General features: G+C 45.8%; 1 protein-coding gene across 2 annotated transcripts in view; it reads left to right on the plus strand.

The window, feature by feature from the left end:
* LOC129829591 (plexin-B1-like) overlaps positions 1-21,610 on the plus strand; it is a 93,975-nt gene extending 72,365 nt beyond the window's left edge. For both annotated transcript variants that reach the window (XM_055891369.1, XM_055891370.1), the window contains 27 exons: positions 96-194; positions 303-425; positions 595-688; positions 771-937; positions 1,033-1,184; positions 1,290-1,395; positions 1,517-1,653; positions 1,822-1,998; positions 2,083-2,317; positions 2,965-3,207; positions 3,315-3,491; positions 3,707-3,855; positions 5,789-5,889; positions 6,142-6,359; positions 6,548-6,726; positions 6,866-6,932; positions 8,498-8,644; positions 8,818-8,986; positions 9,199-9,302; positions 9,645-9,729; positions 12,172-12,338; positions 12,464-12,624; positions 16,816-16,963; positions 17,166-17,230; positions 17,516-17,591; positions 17,735-17,809; positions 19,872-21,610. In XM_055891369.1, the coding sequence (XP_055747344.1) occupies positions 96-194; positions 303-425; positions 595-688; positions 771-937; positions 1,033-1,184; positions 1,290-1,395; positions 1,517-1,653; positions 1,822-1,998; positions 2,083-2,317; positions 2,965-3,207; positions 3,315-3,491; positions 3,707-3,855; positions 5,789-5,889; positions 6,142-6,359; positions 6,548-6,726; positions 6,866-6,932; positions 8,498-8,644; positions 8,818-8,986; positions 9,199-9,302; positions 9,645-9,729; positions 12,172-12,338; positions 12,464-12,624; positions 16,816-16,963; positions 17,166-17,230; positions 17,516-17,591; positions 17,735-17,809; positions 19,872-19,976 (3,726 nt within the window). In that variant the 3' untranslated portion in view covers positions 19,977-21,610. The remainder of the gene's footprint in view (positions 1-95; positions 195-302; positions 426-594; positions 689-770; positions 938-1,032; positions 1,185-1,289; positions 1,396-1,516; positions 1,654-1,821; positions 1,999-2,082; positions 2,318-2,964; positions 3,208-3,314; positions 3,492-3,706; positions 3,856-5,788; positions 5,890-6,141; positions 6,360-6,547; positions 6,727-6,865; positions 6,933-8,497; positions 8,645-8,817; positions 8,987-9,198; positions 9,303-9,644; positions 9,730-12,171; positions 12,339-12,463; positions 12,625-16,815; positions 16,964-17,165; positions 17,231-17,515; positions 17,592-17,734; positions 17,810-19,871) is intronic.
* The last annotated feature ends 269 nt before the right edge of the window (positions 21,611-21,879 follow it).

Genomic DNA, 21,879 nt, shown 5'->3' on the forward strand with positions numbered 1-21,879 from the left:
GCTGTAATTGACGAGACATCACCTGGAGATGTAGGATGCCGTTACGTTTGATGTCCCCTGTGTGTCCTGTAACATATGTCCTATAATGTGAGTAGGACTGCCCGTGTGTGGAGAAGGTTCAGGGCTCCTCTCTACTTCCTGTTAATGTGGAGCGGAAGATCACTCTGGTGGGACGCCACCTTCACCTCTTCCAGGTGGGTGAGGAATGCTGGCTGATGGTTTACTTGACTTCAGGTGCGTGGTGTGTGAAATGCGGTCTGTGTGTCATCTACTGGCTTGTGCGTGTGTCTGTGTGTGATCAGGATGAGGGTCTGGACTATGAGTGTGTCCTGACCATCGAGGGGCGGTCAGTGGTGGTGGACGCGTACGTGGAGACAGAGGACACCCAGCCCTCTCTCTACTTCATCACCTGCCAGCTACACCAGGTCACTCTATTCAATATCAGATTATGTGGTATTGCAAAAATGCTGTTAATTTGAACAGTGTTTGTCTGTAGGTTGTTCCATGTTTTTTGCAGAGTGATATTTCAGCTATGCAGGAAAGCTATGATTACGTTCACGGCTAAGACTGACTTATTTTGTCATGTTGTTGCAGTATGCCTATACTGCCTTTGTGGAGGAGTACGATGCCGTGATTAATGTGAGGAGGAGAGACACCTTTCAGATTGATAGTGCTGACGACCTTCATGGTAGGTTACAAAGGAGAAGAACTATTGATGTAGATCTGTGCTGCTGTTGGGTCGTTGACGTCTGGTATCCTCTTTGTTCCAGTGACGTTGTTTAACTGCTCTGTGGGCCGGTCAGACTGCAGCCGGTGTCGTACGGCTGATCAGAAGTACGGCTGTGTGTGGTGCGGGGGAACTCGTTCCAAATGCAGTTTCCGGGACTCCTGCGCTGGCGAGATCAAGCAGTCCTGCCCAGCACCCGTCATCCACTTTGTGAGGCTTGATTTGGGTCATTGTCCTTTCATGTGTTTTCGTCTTCAGACAGTGAAATAGGCTCGTTTGTTGACTTCTCCATGACTGTGTTGCAGATGGAGCCCATCTCTGGGCCAGTAGATGGTGGTACTGTGGTGACCATCTCAGGCTCCAATCTGGGACAGAAAGCTGAAGACATCCAGAACTCTGTCACTTTAGCTGGTGTCCCCTGCACGGTCATCAACAGCAGATATGAGATCTCCTCAAGGTATGTTGTTCTCATGCAAAAACGTTTATTTCTTCTATATTCTGCATCTCTAGTTGTATCTGCATTCAGAGTAGCAACCTGCTTTAATCCTCCATTGTTCTGTAGGATTGTGTGTGAGACCACAGCCAGTGGGGGACAGAAGAGTGGCCAGGCCTCAGTCGAGGTGAGAGGAGGAGGACTTGGATTCTCCGGTCAAAGGTTCAGCTTCCAGGTAACTATAACAGACTTTGTTATCTTCTATTAAAATGCTGATCTAGCCGAGTGGACAATACTGGCCCTCAAATGAAGTCTGATCAAGTTTTCTTTTCTAATGCCCTTTGTCTTCTCCTCAGGACCCAGTTCTGATGGAGATAGCCCCTCATAAGGGGCCCAAGGCTGGGGGCTCTGCGTTGACCGTAATGGGCCAGAGCCTGAAGACTGGACACCTCAGTGAGGTCAGCGTGCTGATTGGAGGAGTCCCATGCCTCATGTGAGTCTCTTACGTATCTGTAACATTCAGTCACCAGATCAAACAGTGGTTTACAGTGGTGTCTGCGTTATGTGAGAGAATTCATAATTAATTTGTCAGTTTCCTCAATAAAGGCCCTGTAATATTCTGTAGCAGTAGTTGTGATATCTGGTTCAACTCATTCTCTAGCTCCTCGGAGGTCATGGATGACCAGATTACATGTATGACTGGTGGCAGCAACAGAACCGGAGCACATGGAATCACTGTCCGATTTGGTAGAGCAGACCGCCATCTAGAGGGAGACATTTACTATTACACCTCAGACCCTAACGTAACCATGGCTACACCCTCCAAAAGCTTTCTCAGGTGGGTGGGACACTGTCACTCACAACACATTGTGTCAGAAATATATACCATTTTGTTATTAAAGTCTTCTCTCTGTGTGTCCAGTGGTGGAAGACTAATACGTGTGTCCGGACAAAACCTGGATGTAGTCCAGGATCCCAGAATCCGGGTGACCGTTAGTCCTCTGGAGTCCCTCTCTCCGAGGAAGAACAGGAGGACAAGGAGGAGCAGCAGAGACGGAGAGAGTAGAGTGAGATGTAGAGAAATCCCACTCAAGAGGCAAAGACGGATAGTTCCTGAGCCAGACTGTCCTGAAGACATGCTCTGTGTTGTCAAACAGGTAAACTGGAAATGCACGTTGAGTCCTTTAATATGATGTTCAGTTGTCTCCTTGCTTCCATTGAGGGATAGACACTCTTTTCTTTGATAATGTCGTGTAATGTATCACCGTAAAGTTGAGAATCATTCACTGCTTTCCCTAAATAGCAAAGGGCAAAACATCCTCACTCTTTTTGCTGCAAAAAATATCATGTTTCTATGTGCTTGATCTATAAATCAACTCCTCTGTCTCATCTCTCCCTCTCCAGTTTATAAATCAACTCCTCTGTCTCATCTCTCCCTCTCCAGTTTATAAATCAACTCCTCTGTCTCATCTCTCCCTCTCCAGTTTATAAATCAACTCCTCTGTCTCATCTCTCCCTCTCCAGTTTATAAATCAACTCCTCTGTCTCATCTCTCCCTCTCCAGTTTATAAATCTACTCCTCTGTCTCATCTCTCCCTCTCCAGTTTATAAATCAACTCCTCTGTCTCATCTCTCCCTCTCCAGTTTATAAATCAACTCCTCTGTCTCATCTCTCCCTCTCCAGTTTATAAATCAACTCCTCTGTCTCATCTCTCCCTCTCCAGTTTATAAATCAACTCCTCTGTCTCATCTCTCCCTCTCCAGTTTATAAATCAACTCCTCTGTCTCATCTCTCCCTCTCCAGTTTGAGACGCACTGTGCCGTGAGCAGCTCCTCTCTGATGCTGTGCCCTACGCCTGCCGTGGGGACGGAGGCCCACAATGCCCGGGTCAAGGTGGACTTCCTACTGGATAACCTGCACTTTGACTTCAGCGCTGTGGGCAGCGGGGCTTTCAGTTACGAGCTCAACCCCATCCTAATCCCACTGAACCAGAATGACCCCAGCAAACCCTACCAGCACAAACCTGGCAGCATCATCTCTGTGGAGGTGTCTGCTACATCCCATCTCTCCTACCATAACAGCTTCTGCAACAGTTTTTCAGAGCCTATGAGTGTTGTCTGTTTTTGTCTAATATCAGTATTGTTCTGAATCAGGGGGAGAACCTGGACCTGGCCATCTTTAAGGAGGAGGTGGTGGCTCTGATCGGGGATGGGGTGTGCTCGGTGAAGACCTTGACCCATAACCACCTCTACTGTGAGCCTCCATCCCAGCAGCCCTCAGTGATGGCCAGCAAGAAGCAGGAGGGCATGGATTCTCTCCCCGAGTTCACTGTACGTCCTCACTCCTTGGGTCACCACTGTTGAAATTGGAAATCAGAGAGGGCACGTCTTCCATTTTGGAGGATAGTCACACCTGTGACTCTGAATGTGATGAGTAATGCTGTTGCTGGATGATCTAGTGACTATAGTTGTGGTGATAGTAGGGGTTGAGATGTATAAAACACTTCAATCCTCCCACTCTAAAATCCACCGCTGTTTTGTCCCAGGTCCAGATGGGCAACCTGAACTTCTCCCTGGGCAGAGTGCAGTATGACACCCAGGTCCAGTCCACCTTCCCCCTGGAGGCCCAGGTGGGCGTGGGGGTGGGGGCCTCCATCGTAGCCCTCATTGTCCTCATCATAGTGCTCATATACAGGTGGGTGTGGGGGTGGGGGCCTCCATCGTAGCCCTCATCGTCCTCGTCATAGTGCTCATATACAGGTGGGGGTGGGGGCCTCCATCGTAGCCCTCATCGTCCTCATCATAGTGCTCATATACAGGTGGGTGTGGGGGTGGGGGCCTCCATCGTAGCCCTCATCGTCCTCGTCATAGTGCTCATATACAGGTGGGGGTGGGGGCCTCCATCGTAGCCCTCATTGTCCTCGTCATAGTGCTCATATACAGGTGGGTGTGGGGGTGGGGGCCTCCATCGTAGCCCTCATCGTCCTCGTCATAGTGCTCATATACAGGTGGGGGTGGGGGCCTCCATCGTAGCCCTCATCGTCCTCATCATAGTGCTCATATACAGGTGGGTGTGGGGGTGGGGGCCTCCATCGTAGCCCTCATCGTCCTCGTCATAGTGCTCATATACAGGTGGGTGTGGGGGTGGGGGCCTCCATCGTAGCCCTCATCGTCCTCATCATAGTGCTCATATACAGGTGGGGGTGGGGGTGGGGGCCTCCATCGTAGCCCTCATCGTCCTCATCTTAGTGCTCATATACAGGTGGGCGTGGGGGTGGGGGCCTCCATCGTAGCCCTCATCGTCCTCGTCATAGTGCTCATATACAGCTGGGGGTGGGGGCCTCCATCGTAGCCCTCATCGTCCTCGTCATAGTGGTCATATACAGGTGGGGTGGGGGTGGGGGCCTCCATCGTAGCCCTCATCGTCCTCATCATAGTGCTCATATACAGGTGGGGGTGGGGGCCTCCATCGTAGCCCTCATCGTCCTCGTCATAGTGCTCATATACAGGTGGGGGTGGGGGTGGGGGCCTCCTCATTGTCCTCATCATAGTGCTCATATACAGCTGGGGGTGGGGCCTTCATCGTAGCCCTCATCACCCTCGTCATAGTGCTCATATACAGCTGGGGGTGGGGCCTTCATCGTAGCCCTCATCACCCTCGTCATAGTGCTCATATACAGGTGGGTGTGGGGGTGGGGCCTCCTCATTGTCCTCATCATAGTGGTCATATACAGCTGGGGGTGGGGCCTGCATCATGGCCCTCATCATCCTCATCATAGTGCTCATATACAGGTGGGGGTGGGGCCTGCATCGTAGCCCTCATCGTCCTCGTCATAGTGCTCATATACTGGTGGGTGTGGGGGTGGGGCCTCCATCGTAGCCCTCATCATCCTCATCATAGTGCTCATATACAGCTGGGGATGGGGCCTGCATCATAGCCCTCATCACCCTCATCATAGTGGTCATATACTGGTGGGTGTGGGGGTGGGGCCTGCATCATAGCCCTCATCACCCTCATCATAGTGCTCATATACTGGTGGGTGTGGGGGTGGGGCCTGCATTGTAGCCCTCATCACCCTCATCATAGTGGTCATATACAGGTGGGGGTGGGGCCTGCATTGTAGCCCTCATCACCCTCGTCATAGTGCTCATATACAGGTGGGTGTGGGGGTGTGGCCTGCATCATGGCCCTCATCACCCTCGTCATAGTGGTCATATACAGCCGGGGGTGGGGCCTCCATCGTAGCCCTCATCATCCTCATCATAGTGGTCATATACAGCCGGGGGTGGGGCCTCCATCGTAGCCCTCATCATCCTCATCATAGTGGTCATATACAGGTGGGGGTGGGGCCTGCATCGTAGCCCTCATCACCATCATCATAGTACTCATATACAGGTGGGGGTGGGGCCTGCATCGTAGCCCTCATCACCCTCATCATAGTGGTCATATACAGGTGGGGGTGGGGCCTCCATCGTAGCCCTCATTATCCTCGTCATAGTGCTCATATACAGGTGGGTGTTGACACAGTCACTGTAGTCTACCAAGTATAAACCATTTAATCTGTTCAAAGTAATGCTCGGTATAATGGATGTGAGCTCTTCTGTCTGTCCATATGTCTCTCTGTCAGGAGGAAGAGCAAACAGGCCGTGAGGGACTACAAGAAGGTCCAGATTCAGCTGGAGAATCTGGAGACCAGTGTGAGGGACCGCTGCAAGAAGGAGTTCACAGGTATGATAAGCAATAAATTCACATATAAATGTTTTATTTCTTTATTTAACTTATATTTAACCTTGTTATTCTTGTTGAGATAAACATCTATTTTTCAAGAGAGACCTGAACATAACAGCATCTTATATCTCAAAAACCTACAGTGGACTTAAATAAGGAGGGTTTTTCATGTGTGGGTTACATATGCTTTTGTTAAAAAGATTCTCATTCTATCTCAATGTGGTTTATTTCCCTCCCTCTTCCTCTATGCAGACCTGATGACTGAAATGATGGACTGTTCCAGTGACCTGGTGGGTTCTGGTATCCCCTTCCTGGACTACAGGGCGTATGCAGAGCGCATTTTCTTCCCTGGCCACCGGGAGTCGCCACTGAGGCGAGAGTTGGAAGTGCCGGAGTGCCGTAGACAGACTGTGGAGCAGGGGCTGGTTCAGTTGTCCAACCTCCTCAACAGCAAACTATTCCTCACCACGGTAACCTCAACTGACTCTGAATAAGTATGATGTCCAGTCTCTTTTGTTGTTGACTGAACTCGAACTACCTCAATGGCATTCAGACTCTAAAACATCTACAGTAATATCATAGTAAAATCATAATGCATGTATTTAATGCCTCTTTCACCGTGTCACTGTTTTGACCCCTTTGGGTCCCTCTCACCCAGTTCATCCACACCTTGGAGGTGCAGCGCACCTTTTCGCCTCGGGACCGGGCCTACGTGGCCTCCCTGCTCACCGTGGCCCTGCATGGGAAGCTGGAGTACTTCACTGACATCCTCAAGACTCTGCTCAACGACCTGGTGGTGCAGTACATGGCCAAGAACCCCAGACTGATGCTGCGAAGGTGAGGTGGATGATCAGTAGGATGTTCTCCTCAGTCTTGGTAATGACAGGCTTCTTGCGAGGTCTTCTAAGGTCTGTTGTGGATGGGTTTTCTTATCAATATCAGACACATTTGTATTGAATATGTTGTCCTGTTTCAGAACTGAGTCAGTGGTGGAGAAGCTGCTGACCAACTGGATGTCCATGTGTCTGTTTACCTTCCTGAGGGTGAGTCTCTCAGCCTGCCATGTCTCTATTCACCCCCCCTGTCTCCTTACTAAACAGACAGAGAACCATGTCCCCATTCACCTCCCTGTCTCCTTACTAAAGAGACAGAGAACCATGTTCCCATTCACCTCCTTGTCTCCTTACTAAACAGACAGAGAACCATGTCTCCATTCACCTCCCTGTCTCCTTACTAAAGAGACAGAGAACCATGTTCCCATTCACCTCCCTGTCTCCTTACTAAACAGTCAGAGAACCATGTCTCCATTCACCTCCCTGTCTCCTTACTAAACAGACAGAGAACCATGTCTCCATTCACCTCCCTGTCTCCTTACTAAAGAGACAGAGAACCATGTTCCCATTCACCCCCCTGTCTCCTTACTAAACAGACAGAGAACCATGTCTCCATTCACCTCCCTGTCTCCTTACTAAAGAGACAGAGAACCATGTCTCCATTCACCTCCCTGTCTCCTTACTAAAGAGACAGAGAACCATGTCCCCATTCACCCCCCCTGTCTCCCTACTAAAGAGACAGAGAACCATGTCCCCATTCACCCCCCCTGTCTCCCTACTAAAGAGACAGAGAACCATGTCCCCATTCATCTCCCTGTCTCCTTACTAGAGACCGTTAGAGAACCATGTCTCTATTCACCCCCGTCTCCTTACTAGAGACCGTTAGAGAACCATGTCCCCATTCACCTCCCTGTCTCCTTACTAGACACCGTTAGAGAACCATGTCTCCATTCACCTCCCTGTCTCCTTACTAAACAGACAGAGAACCATGTTCCCATTCACCTCCCTGTCTCCTTACTAAAGAGACAGAGAACCATGTTCCCATTCACCTCCCTGTCTCCTTACTAAACAGTCAGAGAACCATGTTCCCATTCACCTCCCTGTCTCCTTACTAAACAGACAGAGAACCATGTTCCCATTCACCTCCCTGTCTCCTTACTAAAGAGACAGAGAACCATGTTCCCATTCACCTCCCTGTCTCCTTACTAAACAGACAGAGAACCATGTTCCCATTCACCTCCCTGTCTCCTTACTAAAGAGACAGAGAACCATGTTCCCATTCACCTCCCTGTCTCCTTACTAAACAGACAGAGAACCATGTCTCCATTCACCTCCCTGTCTCCCTACTAAAGAGACAGAGAACCATGTCCCCATTCACCTCCCTGTCTCCTTACTAAAGAGACAGAGAACTATGTTCCCATTCACCTCCCTGTCTCCTTACTAAAGAGACAGAGAACCATGTCCCCATTCACCTCCCTGTCTCCTTACTAAAGAGACCGTTAGAGAACCATGTCCCCATTCACCTCCCTGTCTCCTTACTAAATAGACAGAGAACCATGTCCCCATTCACCTCCCTGTCTCCTTACTAAAGAGACAGAGAACCATGTCCCCATTCACCTCCCTGTCTCCTTACTAAAGAGACAGAGAACCATGTCTCCATTCACCTCCCTGTCTCCTTACTAAAGAGACCGTTAGAGAACCATGTCCCCATTCACCTCCCTGTCTCCTTACTAAAGAGACCGTTAGAGAACCATGTCTCTGTGTTGTGTTATTAGGACACTGCAGGGGAATCCTTCTACATGCTGTTCAGAGCCATTAAACACCAGGTGGACAAGGGACCGGTGGACGTCGTGACAGGAAAGGCCAAGTATACACTCAACGACAACAGGCTGCTCCGCGAGGACGTAGATTACAAAAGCCTGGTGAGAGCACAGCACACACAAACCCCAATGTCCCTTTACCACAAATACACATCTACATGCAAGGCTTTCTGTTGCATTACAAAGCAGAGGCTGGAAAGGAAGGAGTTATGCAGCATGGTGAAGTAGTCCTATTTTCAGGATAGTGGTATAATGATCCACCATTAACCTTTCAGACACTGAATGTCCTCATGCCAGCGACAGGCAACGCTGGCGAGCCCCAGACGGCTCCTGCCAAGGTGCTGGACTGTGACACCATAACCCAGGTGAAGGAGAAGCTCCTGGAGCAAGCATGGAAGGGCATGTCCTTCTCCCAGAGGCCCCACACAGACTCTCTCCACCTGGGTGAGCCTCCGCTACAGCTCGCTTATCATTCACGGTTCAATATGAAAAGGTGACATCCTCGTCCATCCTGGCATGCCAGGTCGAAGTCAAGCCAAATAACATGGATCCAAGTTAATGGACATACTATAGAATTGACAAAGCCAACAGAATCCTTCCTTGGTCGTGACATTTATAATGAACTGTTTCATTTTCTGTATTGTGTCCTTGATCAGAGTGGCGTGCGGGCACGGCAGGTCACCTGATTCTGTCTGACGAGGACCTGACGTCAGTGGTGCAGGGCTCCTGGAAACGCCTCAACACCCTGCAGCATTACAAGGTCAAACACAGCAGGCCACACATCCCATCACATTATATCCCTCCCTATCCCCCTAAAAGGGATAGTTCGACATTTTGGCTATAAAGCCCATTTTTCTTATAACATGCTAGCTGCTCCTGCAGACTTTGTCATTGCACAAACATCAGTTAGCAATGCCTCCAGAAACTACCTTGAAATTGCACACAGAGACATACAAATGGTATCCATGAATTCATCTGACTCTGGGGAAGTAGATGAAATGTGTAACAATCCCTTTAAACAGAATGACTAACTACATCACTGTAAAGTCTCCTTTTTGTTACTTTGTTAACTTGATTTCATGATTTCACAAATGGTCTGCAGGTTCCGGATGGAGCCACTGTAGCACTGGTACCCCGGAACACCAAACACGTCCACAATGACAGCCATGATTACATTCCTGGAGAGAGTGAGTCTGCACAATGACAGCCATGATTACATTCCTGGAGAGAGTGAGTCTGTACAATGACAGCCATGATTACATTCCTGGAGAGAGTGAGTCTGCACAATGACAGCCATGATTACATTCCTGGAGAGAGTGAGTCTGCACAATGACAGCCATGATTACATTCCTGGAGAGAGTGAGTCTGTACAATGACAGCCATGATTACATTCCTGGAGAGAGTGAGTCTGCACAATGACAGCCATGATTACATTCCTGGAGAGAGTGAGTCTGCACAATGACAGCCATGATTACATTCCTGGAGAGAGTGAGTCTGTACAATGACAGCCATGATTACATTCCTGGAGAGAGTGAGTCTGCACAATGACAGCCATGATTACATTCCTGGAGAGAGTGAGTCTGCACAATGACAGCCATGATTACATTCCTGGAGAGAGTGAGTCTGCACAATGACAGCCATGATTACATTCCTGGAGAGAGTGAGTCTGCACAATGACAGCCATGATTACATTCCTGGAGAGAGTGAGTCTGCACAATGACAGCCATGATTACATTCCTGGAGAGAGTGAGTCTGTACAATGACAGCCATGATTACATTCCTGGAGAAAGTGAGTCTGCACAATGACAGCCATGATTACATTCCTGGAGAGAGTGAGTCTGCACAATGACAGCCATGATTACATTCCTGGAGAGAGTGAGTCTGCACAATGACAGCCATGATTACATTCCTGGAGAGAGTGAGTCTGCACAATGACAGCCATGATTACATTCCTGGAGAGAGTGAGTCTGCACAATGACAGCCATGATTACATTCCTGGAGAGAGTGAGTCTGTACAATGACAGCCATGATTACATTCCTGGAGAGAGTGAGTCTGCACAATGACAGCCATGATTACATTCCTGGAGAGAGTGAGTCTGCACAATGACAGCCATGATTACATTCCTGGAGAGAGTGAGTCTGCACAATGACAGCCATGATTACATTCCTGGAGAGAGTGAGTCTGCACAATGACAGCCATGATTACATTCCTGGAGAGAGTGAGTCTGCACAATGACAGCCATGATTACATTCCTGGAGAGAGTGAGTCTGCACAATGACAGCCATGATTACATTCCTGGAGAGAGTGAGTCTGTACAATGACAGCCATGATTACATTCCTGGAGAGAGTGAGTCTGCACAATGACAGCCATGATTACATTCCTGGAGAGAGTGAGTCTGTACAATGACAGCCATGATTACATTCCTGGAGAGAGTGAGTCTGCACAATGACAGCCATGATTACATTCCTGGAGAGAGTGAGTCTGCACAATGACAGCCATGATTACATTCCTGGAGAGAGTGAGTCTGTACAATGACAGCCATGATTACATTCCTGGAGAGAGTGAGTCTGCACAATGACAGCCATGATTACATTCCTGGAGAGAGTGAGTCTGCACAATGACAGCCATGATTACATTCCTGGAGAGAGTGAGTCTGCACAATGACAGCCATGATTACATTCCTGGAGAGAGTGAGTCTGCACAATGACAGCCATGATTACATTCCTGGAGAGAGTGAGTCTGCACAATGACAGCCATGATTACATTCCTGGAGAGAGTGAGTCTGCACAATGACAGCCATGATTACATTCCTGGAGAGAGTGAGTCTGCACAATGACAGCCATGATTACATTCCTGGAGAGAGTGAGTCTGTACAATGACAGCCATGATTACATTCCTGGAGAGAGTGAGTCTGTACAATGACAGCCATGATTACATTCCTGGAGAGAGTGAGTCTGTACAATGACAGCCATGATTACATTCCTGGAGAGAGTGAGTCTGCACAATGACAGCCATGATTACATTCCTGGAGAGAGTGAGTCTGTACAATGACAGCCATGATTACATTCCTGGAGAGAGTGAGTCTGCACAATGACAGCCATGATTACATTCCTGGAGAGAGTGAGTCTGCACAATGACAGCCATGATTACATTCCTGGAGAGAGTGAGTCTGCACAATGACAGCCATGATTACATTCCTGGAGAGAGTGAGTCTGCACAATGACAGCCATGATTACATTCCTGGAGAGAGTGAGTCTGCACAATGACAGCCATGATTACATTCCTGGAGAGAGTGAGTCTGTACAATGACAGCCATGATTACATTCCTGGAGAGAGTGAGTCTGCACAATGACAGCCATGATTACATTCCTGGAGAGAGTGAGTCTGCACAATGACAGCCATGATTACATTCCTGGAGAGAGTGAGTCTGTACAATGACATCCATGATTACATTCCTGGAGAGAGTGAGTCTGCACAATTACATCCATGATTACTGTATAACTAGCAATGGTGTTTTTCTGAAGAAACTGCCCTTCAACTGCATAAGGGTGACCTTACCTACCAAGACTAGGTCAGAGATGGCTTGCAGGGGCACTATATGACCATGCGTGTTCCTCTGTCTTACAGAGACACCCATGTTGGACGATGGGGACGAGGGAGGTGTGAAGCTCTGGCACCTGGTGAAAGCCAACGAGGAGCCAGACCTTCCCAAACACAGGCGTGGCAGCCTGAGGGAGAGAGAGAGGGCCAAAGCCATCCCTGAGATCTACCTCACCCGCCTACTCTCCATGAAGGTGCCAGAATGCCCATGCAACACAATCCCACACACACATAGGCTCAACCACAAACAGTATTTGTAACAATTTACACTCAACATTTGCACATATTTATTCCCATAACTTCCTGCTCTCCCTCCCAGGGCACACTGCAGAAGTTTGTGGATGACTTGTTCACAGTGATCCTGAGCACTAACCAGCCAGTTCCCATGGCTGTCAAGTACTTCTTTGACCTGCTGGATGAGCAGGCTCTGCAGCACAACATCACAGACCCTGAGACCATCCACATCTGGAAGACTAACAGGTAATAACTCAGCACTACTACTGGCTCATTTGCTTGCAAACACTGAAGTGTTTCCTATCTTTTATAATAACAGCAACCAATACAGATCAGGGCCTCGTCGTTGAAGGAAAGGTTCACCCATTTTGAATGTTATATTGTTTTTGTGCATCTCTGAGTGACGTTCTATCTCTTCTCTGGGTCATTTCACATTTTGATGTGTATCTGAGTTATTGGTGTTCAAGCAGGCAGAAATCCGTCCGGTGTGACGTAGCACCGTGATAAAGTCTCTCTCATTACACTGGAAGTTGATAGGAATATGACTTTTAGATGGTGAAAACGTCTATCATACATGTCAGATATCAATACTGACCAATGTCATAACTCAGGAGGACGTTTTCTCTTGAATTAGCCATTGATCATATTTTTTGCGATATTCTTAACTCGAGAAATGTGTAATTTAATGGAGGGTCCAGCACATGTTTCCTATTTGTCTGCCTCTTTAGTCTAGGGTGCATTGCATGGTGCGTTGCCAGAGATATTATAGAAAGGAGATAGAAATGTCCCCACACAGCAAACTGTCGACCAATCTCGTTCACGTTGTCATGCTGCGTCACACAGTTGCTAAACTAATCGTAACACAGTCCCTTCATAAAGTCAGTGTATATGTGGAGAAATGTCTATTTTTCTTTAAAGTACGTAATGTTACGATTCCAAAGCTATACGATACTACAGATAGCAAGATAATTAAAATCAAATAAAATTGTATGAGTCACATGCGCCGAATACAACAGGTGTAAACCTTACAGTAAAATGCTTACTTACGAGCCCCTAAACAACGATGCAGTTTAAAAAAATACGGATAAGAATAAGAAATCAAAAGTAACAAGTAATTAAAGAGCAGCAGTAAAATAACAATAGCGAGACTATATACAAGGAGTTACCGGTACAGAGTCAATGTGCGGGTGAACAGGTTAATTGAGGTAATATATACATTTAGGTAGAATTGTGGCCTCCCGGGTGGCGCAGTGGTCTAGGGCACTGCATCGCAGTGCTAGCTGCGCCACCAGAGTCTCTGGGTTCGCGCCCAGGCTGGGCTGGGTTCGCGCCCAGCCTCTGTCGCAGCCGGCCACAACCGGGAGGTCCGTGGGGCGACGCACAATTGGCATAGCGTCGTCCGGGTTAGGGAGGGTTTGGCCGGTAGGAAAATCCTTGTCTCAGTATGTAAAAAAAAAAAATGTAATAAAATGTATGCACTCTACTGTAAGTCGCTCTGGATAAGAGCGTCTGCTAAATGACTAAAATGTAATGTAAAAAAAAAATTTGTCATTAAAGGGACTATGCATAGATGATAACAACAGAGAGTAGCAGTGGTGTAAAAGAAGGGGGGGATGCAAATAGTCTCGGTAGCCATTTGATTAGGTGTTCAGGAGTCTTTCTGCTTGGGGGTAGAAGCTGTTTAGAAGCCTCTTGGACCTAGACTTGGCGCTCCGGTATGACTAGGGTGGCTGGAGTCTTTGACAATTTTTAGGGCCTTCCTCTGACACCGCCTGGTATAGAGGTCCTGGATGGCAGGAAGCTTGGCCCCAGTGATGTACTGGGCCGTTCGCACTACCCTCTGTAGTGCCATGCGGTCGGAGGCCGAGCAGTTGTCATACCAGGCAGTGATGCAACTAGTCAGGATGCTCTCGATGGTGCAGCTGCAGAAACCTTTGAGGATCTGAGGTCTCATGCCAAATCTTTTTAGTCTCCTAAAAAGGTTTTGTCGGGCCCTCTTGACGACTGTCTTGGTGTGCCTTGGACTATGTTAGTTTGTTGGTGATGTGGACACCAAGGAACTTGAAGCTCTCAACCAAGCGTATTGATGAACTTTGAGGGCAATATGGTGTTGAATGCTGAGCTGTAGTCATTGAATAGCATTCTCACATAGGTGTTCCTTTTTTCCAGGTGGGAAAGGGCAGTGTGGAGTGCAGTAGAGATTGTATCTTCTGTGGATCTGTTGGGGCAGTATGCACATTGGAGTGGGTCTAGGGGTTCTGGGATAATGGTGTTGATGTGAGCCATGACCAGCCTTTCAAAGCACTTCATGGCTACAGACGTGAGTGCTACGGGTCGGTAGTCATTTAGGAAGGTTATCTTAGTGTTCTTTGGAACAGACGCTATGGTGGTCTGCTTAAAACATATTGGTATTACAAACCCGGACAGGGAGTGGTTGAAAATGTCAGTGAAGCTGTCATGCTCGCAGTACACATCCTGGTAATCCGTCTGGCCCTGCGGCCTTGTGAATGTTGACCTGTTCAAAGGTCTTACTCACATCGACTGCGGAGAGCGTGATCACAGTCTTCCGGAACAGCTGGTGCTCTCATGCATGTGTCTGTGTTATTTGTCTTGAAGCGAGCATAGAAGTAGTTTAGCTCATCTGGTAGGCTCGTGTCACTGGGCAGCTCCTGGCTGTCCTTCCCTTTGTAGTCTGTTATGGTTTGCAAGCCCAGCCACATCCGACGAGCGTCAGAGCCGGTGTAGTACGGTTCGATCTTAGTCCTGTATTTACACTTTGTCTGTTTGATGGTTCGTCGGAGGGCGTAGCGGGATTTCTTATAAGCTTCCGGGTTAGAGTCCCGCTCAATGAAAGTGGCAGCTCTAGCCTTTAGCTCAGTGCAGATGTTGCCTGTAATCCATGGCTTCTGGTTGGGGTATGTACGTATGGTCACTGTGGGGACGACATCATCGATGCACTTATTGATGAAGCCAATGACTGATGTGGTGTACTCGTCAATGCCATCGGATGGAATCCCGGAACATATTCCAGTCTGTGCTAGCAAAACAGTAATGTAGCTTAGCATCTGCTTCATATGACAACTTTTTTATTGATCTAGCCACTGGTGCTTCCTGCTTTAATTTTTTATGGAATCAGGAGGATATAATTATGGTCAGATTTGCCAAATGGAGGGCAAGGGAGAGCTTTGTATGTGTCTCTGTGTGTGGAGTGAAGGTGGTCCAGAGCTTTTTTTTCCCTCTGGTTGCACATTTAACATGCTGATAGAAATTTGGTAAAACAGATTTAAGTTTCCCTGCATTAAAGTCCCCAGCTACTAGGAGCGCCAGCTCTGGGTGAGCGTTTTCTTGTTTGCTTCTGGCGGAATACAGCTCATTCAATGCTGTCTTAGTGCCAGCCTCTGACTGTGGTGGTATGTAAAACAGATAGTGTGGTCTACAGCTTATCATGAGATACTCTACCTCAAGCGAGCAATAGCTCGAGTCTTCCTTAGATATCGTTCACCAGCTGTTATTTACAAAAATAGATAGTCCGCCGCACCTTGTCTAACCAGATGCCGCTGTTCTATCCTGCCGGTGCAGCGTATAGCCAGCGTATGTTGTGCAGCGTATGTTGATAGTGTCGTCATTCAGCCACGACTCCATGAAGCATAAGATATCACAGTTTTGAATATCCCGTTGGTAGTGTAATCTTCCACTTAGATCATCTATTTTATTGTCCAAAGATTGCACGTTTGCTAGTAGAACGGAAGGAAGTGGGGATTTATTCGATTGCCTACGAATTCTCAGAAGGCAGCCCACCTTCCGGACCCTTTTTCTCCGCCTCCTCTTCACACAAATCACGGGGATCTGGGTCTATTCCCGAGAAAGCAGTATATCGTTCGCGTCGGCCTCGTCAGACTCGTTAAAGGAAAAAAAGGATTCTGCCAGTCCGTGGTGAATTATCGCAGTCCTGATGTCCAGAAGTTATTTTCGGTCATAAGAGACGGTGGCGGCAACATTATGTACAAAACACGTAAAAAATAAGTTACAAACAACGCAAATAAACGAACAAAATAACACGATCGGTTGAGGCACATAAAACGTCTGCCTTCTTCTCCTGCGCCATCTTACTTACATTATTATTACTATTATCTCACATCTCAGAAAAGATTTGTAATGTTGAAGTTCTTGTTGAGGAAATTTGTGCTAATGTTAGATTTTTGAGCTAGCGCTCAATAGAATCCCATTCACTCCTTGAATGAGCTTGTCCCAGAATCGCCCAGAATGCACCGAGTGGCCCATTGACGTAGCTTGGGCAACATTACTCATCTTCTCAAAAGTACATCTGCCATTGCGAATGTTAGACTCCACTCTGTGAGGCACATTGGTCTACAGGTTGAACATGGTGAGATTGTAGACTCCTAAATTGATTGATCTAATTGTTTGTTTTCCCACCAGTTTACCCCTGAGGTTCTGGATTAACATCCTGAAGAACCCTCAGTTCATCTTCGACGTTCAGGCATCAGACCACGTGGACGCTGTGTTGTCTGTCATAGCCCAGACCTTCATGGACTCCTGTACCATTGCAGAGCACAAGCTGGGCAGGGTGAGACAAACACGGAGAGGAGACATTACTGAGGAGGTTAAGGGCCTGGGGGAATGGATGGTCTAGCAGAAATGAAGGGAAAGTAGAGATGCCAAGGGGGGATTGAATGAAGAATAGAGAGAGAGAACGAGAGCATGCAGGTTCTCAACACTCATGGAACCGTACTGTGTTTTGAGTAGAACATTTTCTTTTTTCCTTCTAGGACTCTCCTATCAACAAGTTGCTGTATGCCAGAGATATCCCACGGTACAAGCAGATGGTAGAGAGGTGAGAATACGACCCTGGGCAAGGCAGAGAGGGCACAGCCAATCTGTCAGTGCCATGGAGCGGGCTCACTGAGCATGCAGGGATTCTTCTGGGGAGAGTCTGTCGGCTTGGCAGCACACACCACTGCCATAGCTATATAGGGAACTCATGTCAGAAGAATTGTAATGTATTAATTTGCATGAAATTGATGAATTAGTGTTGTATGAGACATGGATAACATATGGATATTATGGAGGGTGCAATAATCTCAGATTCCCATTCCTTCACTACCCCCCCTCCTTTCAGATACTATGCTGACATCAGGCAGACCATTTCTGCCAGCGACCAGGAAATGAATTCTGCACTTGCAGAACTGTCTCGAGTATGTTACATTTTAAAATACACCTTGGTGCATGTTTTGAGGTTAATATTGCGCTGTAGGTCTTAGGTTGTTTTTCTATAGATCACGTAGAAGTTCTGTACCAACAAAGTTTTACTGAGTATTTCCACCTTCTTTCTTTACAGAATTATGCTGGCGAGGTGAACTACCTTGTGGCCCTGCATGAGCTGTATAAGTACATCAACAAGTACTATGATCAGGTGAGTCCTCCATTTCTATCCATCAAGGCTTTTCAGCCCCTTCCTTGTAATTTCCATTAGACGTTAAGCTAGCTGAGATAAACAAAAGCAATTGTCTGTCTTAAAGTAACTGTCCAGTGTTTCCAGATTTCTCTAATATGACCTATAATTAATTACAATATGAGTGAAATAGTTTTTCTTCCAAATAGTTTTGATTAAGTATGTTAAAAAGAAGCGAGTAGACCGCTGAGAATGACATCATGTTCTATGAAGAAATAGCAAGCATTTTTTTTCTTGAATGGCCTTTTCTATTCAAAACTTTGGACGCTTTTAACTTTCCAGCTGAAATAATACATTTAATAAAAAATATTGTATAAATATCCTAAAGCAAAAATATACACAAATAATACGTTATTGGATTTTTGTCAGAATACTCAAAAATCTCAGGTTATAAAATGAACGTGGAATAATCAAAATAATGGCAATAGGAAAAAGGAAAAGAATAACTGATGAATTAAAGCCTTTAAATGGACCACAAAAAATATGAAATATTTAGGATGCTTAATAATTGACAATAATCAACAAATATATAAAGATAATTCATATTGTTGAGTAATGGAATAAAGTTGAGATTTAATTCAATTGAATAATATTCCCAAAAATCTTATAGGTAGAATAAACCTCTTTAGAATGGCATGGCTGCCAAAGTTTTTGTATCAATTTTCTGTATTATTTTTGGTAATAGCAATTACCCCACCGAAGACATTCTTTAAAAAAGTATACTCGATCATTATAGACTTTATATGGGCACATAAAATTCTTAGAATAAAAATACAAGTTTTACATCTTCTTAAGTCTGAGGGGGGTTTAAACCTTCCAGACTTGGAATTGTATCAACTCACTACCCAAGCCTTTTACTTGCGACATATAGTTAAGAACACTATAACGATATGGAAGAAAATGAAAAATATTTTACAAGAACCAATATCACTCCCTAGAAACACAACCTTACGGAATAATCCTTGGATAGCTTTTCAGAATGAATCAAGAAATAGGCCCACATGAAAATCAAAAGGCATAGAAACCGTAATTGACTTGGTAACCGAAAAATTAAAAAAAATACATGACAGGATTAAAAAGTAATTTTGTACTGACCAATGTAGATCATTTCAAATACATGCAACTTAAAAGTTACATATCACGAAATGTCGATTTGAAATCTTTTGGACATCAGAGCAACCTTGAGGGAATCTTATATGAGTCAGATAAGGATGAAAGATCTACCAAACCTTGCAGACCATATCCACCTGACAATCTCTTAGAAAACAATATAAACTGTTGGAACCAATATTTAAAAAGAACTGATGTTGGCATAAAATGGAGGGAGAGTTGGAGCATAACTAATGAAATTACAGTTAACGGCAATGTACGCTCCAGTATAAACGAATGTACAAAATGTATTATACATAAGACAAAATTCACAAATTATACAGCACAACGGCAGAGTCATGTTGGAAAAGTGTAAAACTAATAAAGACTGAATAATTCATTCTTTCTGGGAATGCCATTAAGTTCGGAAGTTGTGGGAGAAGCTAGAACGTTTGCTGTTGGAAGTATTACAATATAAACTTACTTTTAATCCATCTGTCTGCATATTTCAAGACATGACATATAGGGTGTAGTGAGATACCCAATGGTCTGGATGATTAGCTTCTCATCACTCATCTTGAAAAAACGTATACTAAAATCTTGGAAGTAAATCAATCCCCCATCATTGACACAATGGAAAAATCTAATTATTTATGATTTAAATATTGCAATAGCATGGACGACTGAGACAAAAAAAATGTTTTAGACCAAGTTACAAACAATAATGCACGAGGGATGGGGGTGTGAGGAGGCTAGTCTGGACAGATGAGATGTAGTCATTGTTTGTATGTGTCTGTAAGTTGTCATTCGTATTTATGTGTTTGTTTTTGGAATGTAAAAAAATGAAGAAAGGGAAAAATAAAACATTTTTTTTAAATGTGAGATTTTCACTGGACAGTTACTTGAACCTGTTATTGGTACTCCCTCCTCCCAGATCATCACTGCTCTAGAGGAGGACTCTACAGCTCAGAAGATGCAGCTGGGATACAGGCTCCAGCAGATCTCGGCTGCCGTGGAGAACAAAGTCACTGACCTATGATGACAGAGTGGCCCTGAGACAGGGGACAGGCCACGACATTGAGATGACAGAGTGGCCCTGAGACAGAGGACAGGCCACAACACCGAGATGACAGAGTGGCCCTGAGACAGGGGGCAGGCCGCAACACTGAGGAGAAGACAACTGCTGAGATGAGTAGTCTCAAATGAAAGAAATGTGTGAAAAGGAGGAAGACACAGTGAAAGGAACATACAGGGTAGAATTTCATACAGGGTGTGATTTCATACAGGGTGAGATTTCCCTCTCTTTTTGGCAGACTGAAGGAAGGAAAGAAGGAAGATGGTTGAGGGGCACTCAATAGCCACATCCTCGTGGAGTTCCTGATCATAGATTCTCCTGATGAGCTGCACAGGACATTTCCATGGCAACCTGACTACATTTTCCCGCTACTGCTCAGTGTGTAGATACATAGACATTATTCTGAGTAAGTAAGCAAAGCCCTGTTGAACTCTCTGCATGGCTGCAGAGTCTCTGCAACAGGAAGTCAGTCTTAGTGGGAGGAAGTTTATGAAGCTTAGAGCACCGGAGAGAACTGAATAGCAGTTAGTGCATTGGCGCTATTGTCATCGAATACCTCCTGTTTCTTTGAATCACGTTTTCTAAGTCTTACTTTTTATTATATAGCTAACATTTACAGACATTGTGTGATGTTTCCGGCAAGCTCAATGAGAGATAGTATTGTCTTCACTCCTCTTCACTCCCATTGGTGTTTTTTGGCTATACACAAATGTAAGTCTGTTTCATGTAGTACCTTTGCCCCTACTGGTCACCCAGCTTTGGAATTCTGTATGATTTGAATGTTCCTTGCCAATATCATGTATAATCTAGACCTAGAAGTAATTGTTGTGCATTTCTAAAGGCAGTTCTATGTTTCCCTATTACTACAGTAGCCAAACTGATTGTGTCTGACCTAATGCTGAGATTATGATAGACATCTCTACCCTAAACCTCCAGAGACAAATCTCAGCTACTTAATGTTTTATCCCAAGCACTGTGGCAGACTACACTACACATTATCTTTCACTGGCAGACCAGAAGGTGCTCTCACAGCTTTCGTGAGCAGCAGGAGGTAGTAATCAAACACAACAATTCATAGAACTAAATGTGGTGGAAGAGTTCAGAAAATGCCTGGTTATCATGCAAATATTTTGTTCATTCTGACATTTTCATTATTCAACTATCTGTAGTTGTTCCGGATCGCAGGTTTTAGGTCACTGGTTATTTGAACAAATCACGATTTAGCAGGGTGTAAGCATCTTTTGAAATTCGAAAGGGCAGGGGACATTTGGCCCATAGATTTGACCGAAACTTGCAGAGTAAGTGGGGTGGAGCTACCGCCCTACATCCCTCCTTGTTCAAGTATCGTTTCTCATACAGTACTTTATGAAAGTATTCACACCCCTTGATTTTTTTCCAGGTTTTGTTGTTACTTTTTTCACATGTTGTTGTGTTACAGCCTGAATCTTTTTGTCACTGGCCTACACACAATACCCCATAATGTCAAAGTGGAATTATGTTTTTCGAAAGCTGAAATGTCTTGAGTCGATAATTATTGAAGCCCTTTGTTATGGCAAGCCTAAATAAGTTCAGAAGTAAACATCTACTTATAAAAGTTACTCTGTGTGCAACTATAGTGTCTTTTTGTATGACTCTCTCATCTCTGTACCCCACACATACAATTATCTGTAAGGTCCCTCAATCAAGCAGTGAATTTCAAACACCGATTCAACCAAGACCAGGGAGATCCAATGCCTCGCAAAGAATGGCACCTATTGGTAGATGGGTAAAAAAAACTGACATTGAATATCCCTTTGAGCATGGTGAAGTTATTAATTACACTTCGGATGTTCTTTCAATACATCCAGTCACTACAAAGAAACAAGTG

The sequence above is a fragment of the Salvelinus fontinalis genome, chromosome 31 (assembly GCF_029448725.1).
Source record: "Salvelinus fontinalis isolate EN_2023a chromosome 31, ASM2944872v1, whole genome shotgun sequence".
Classification (NCBI taxonomy): Eukaryota; Metazoa; Chordata; class Actinopteri; order Salmoniformes; family Salmonidae; genus Salvelinus; species Salvelinus fontinalis.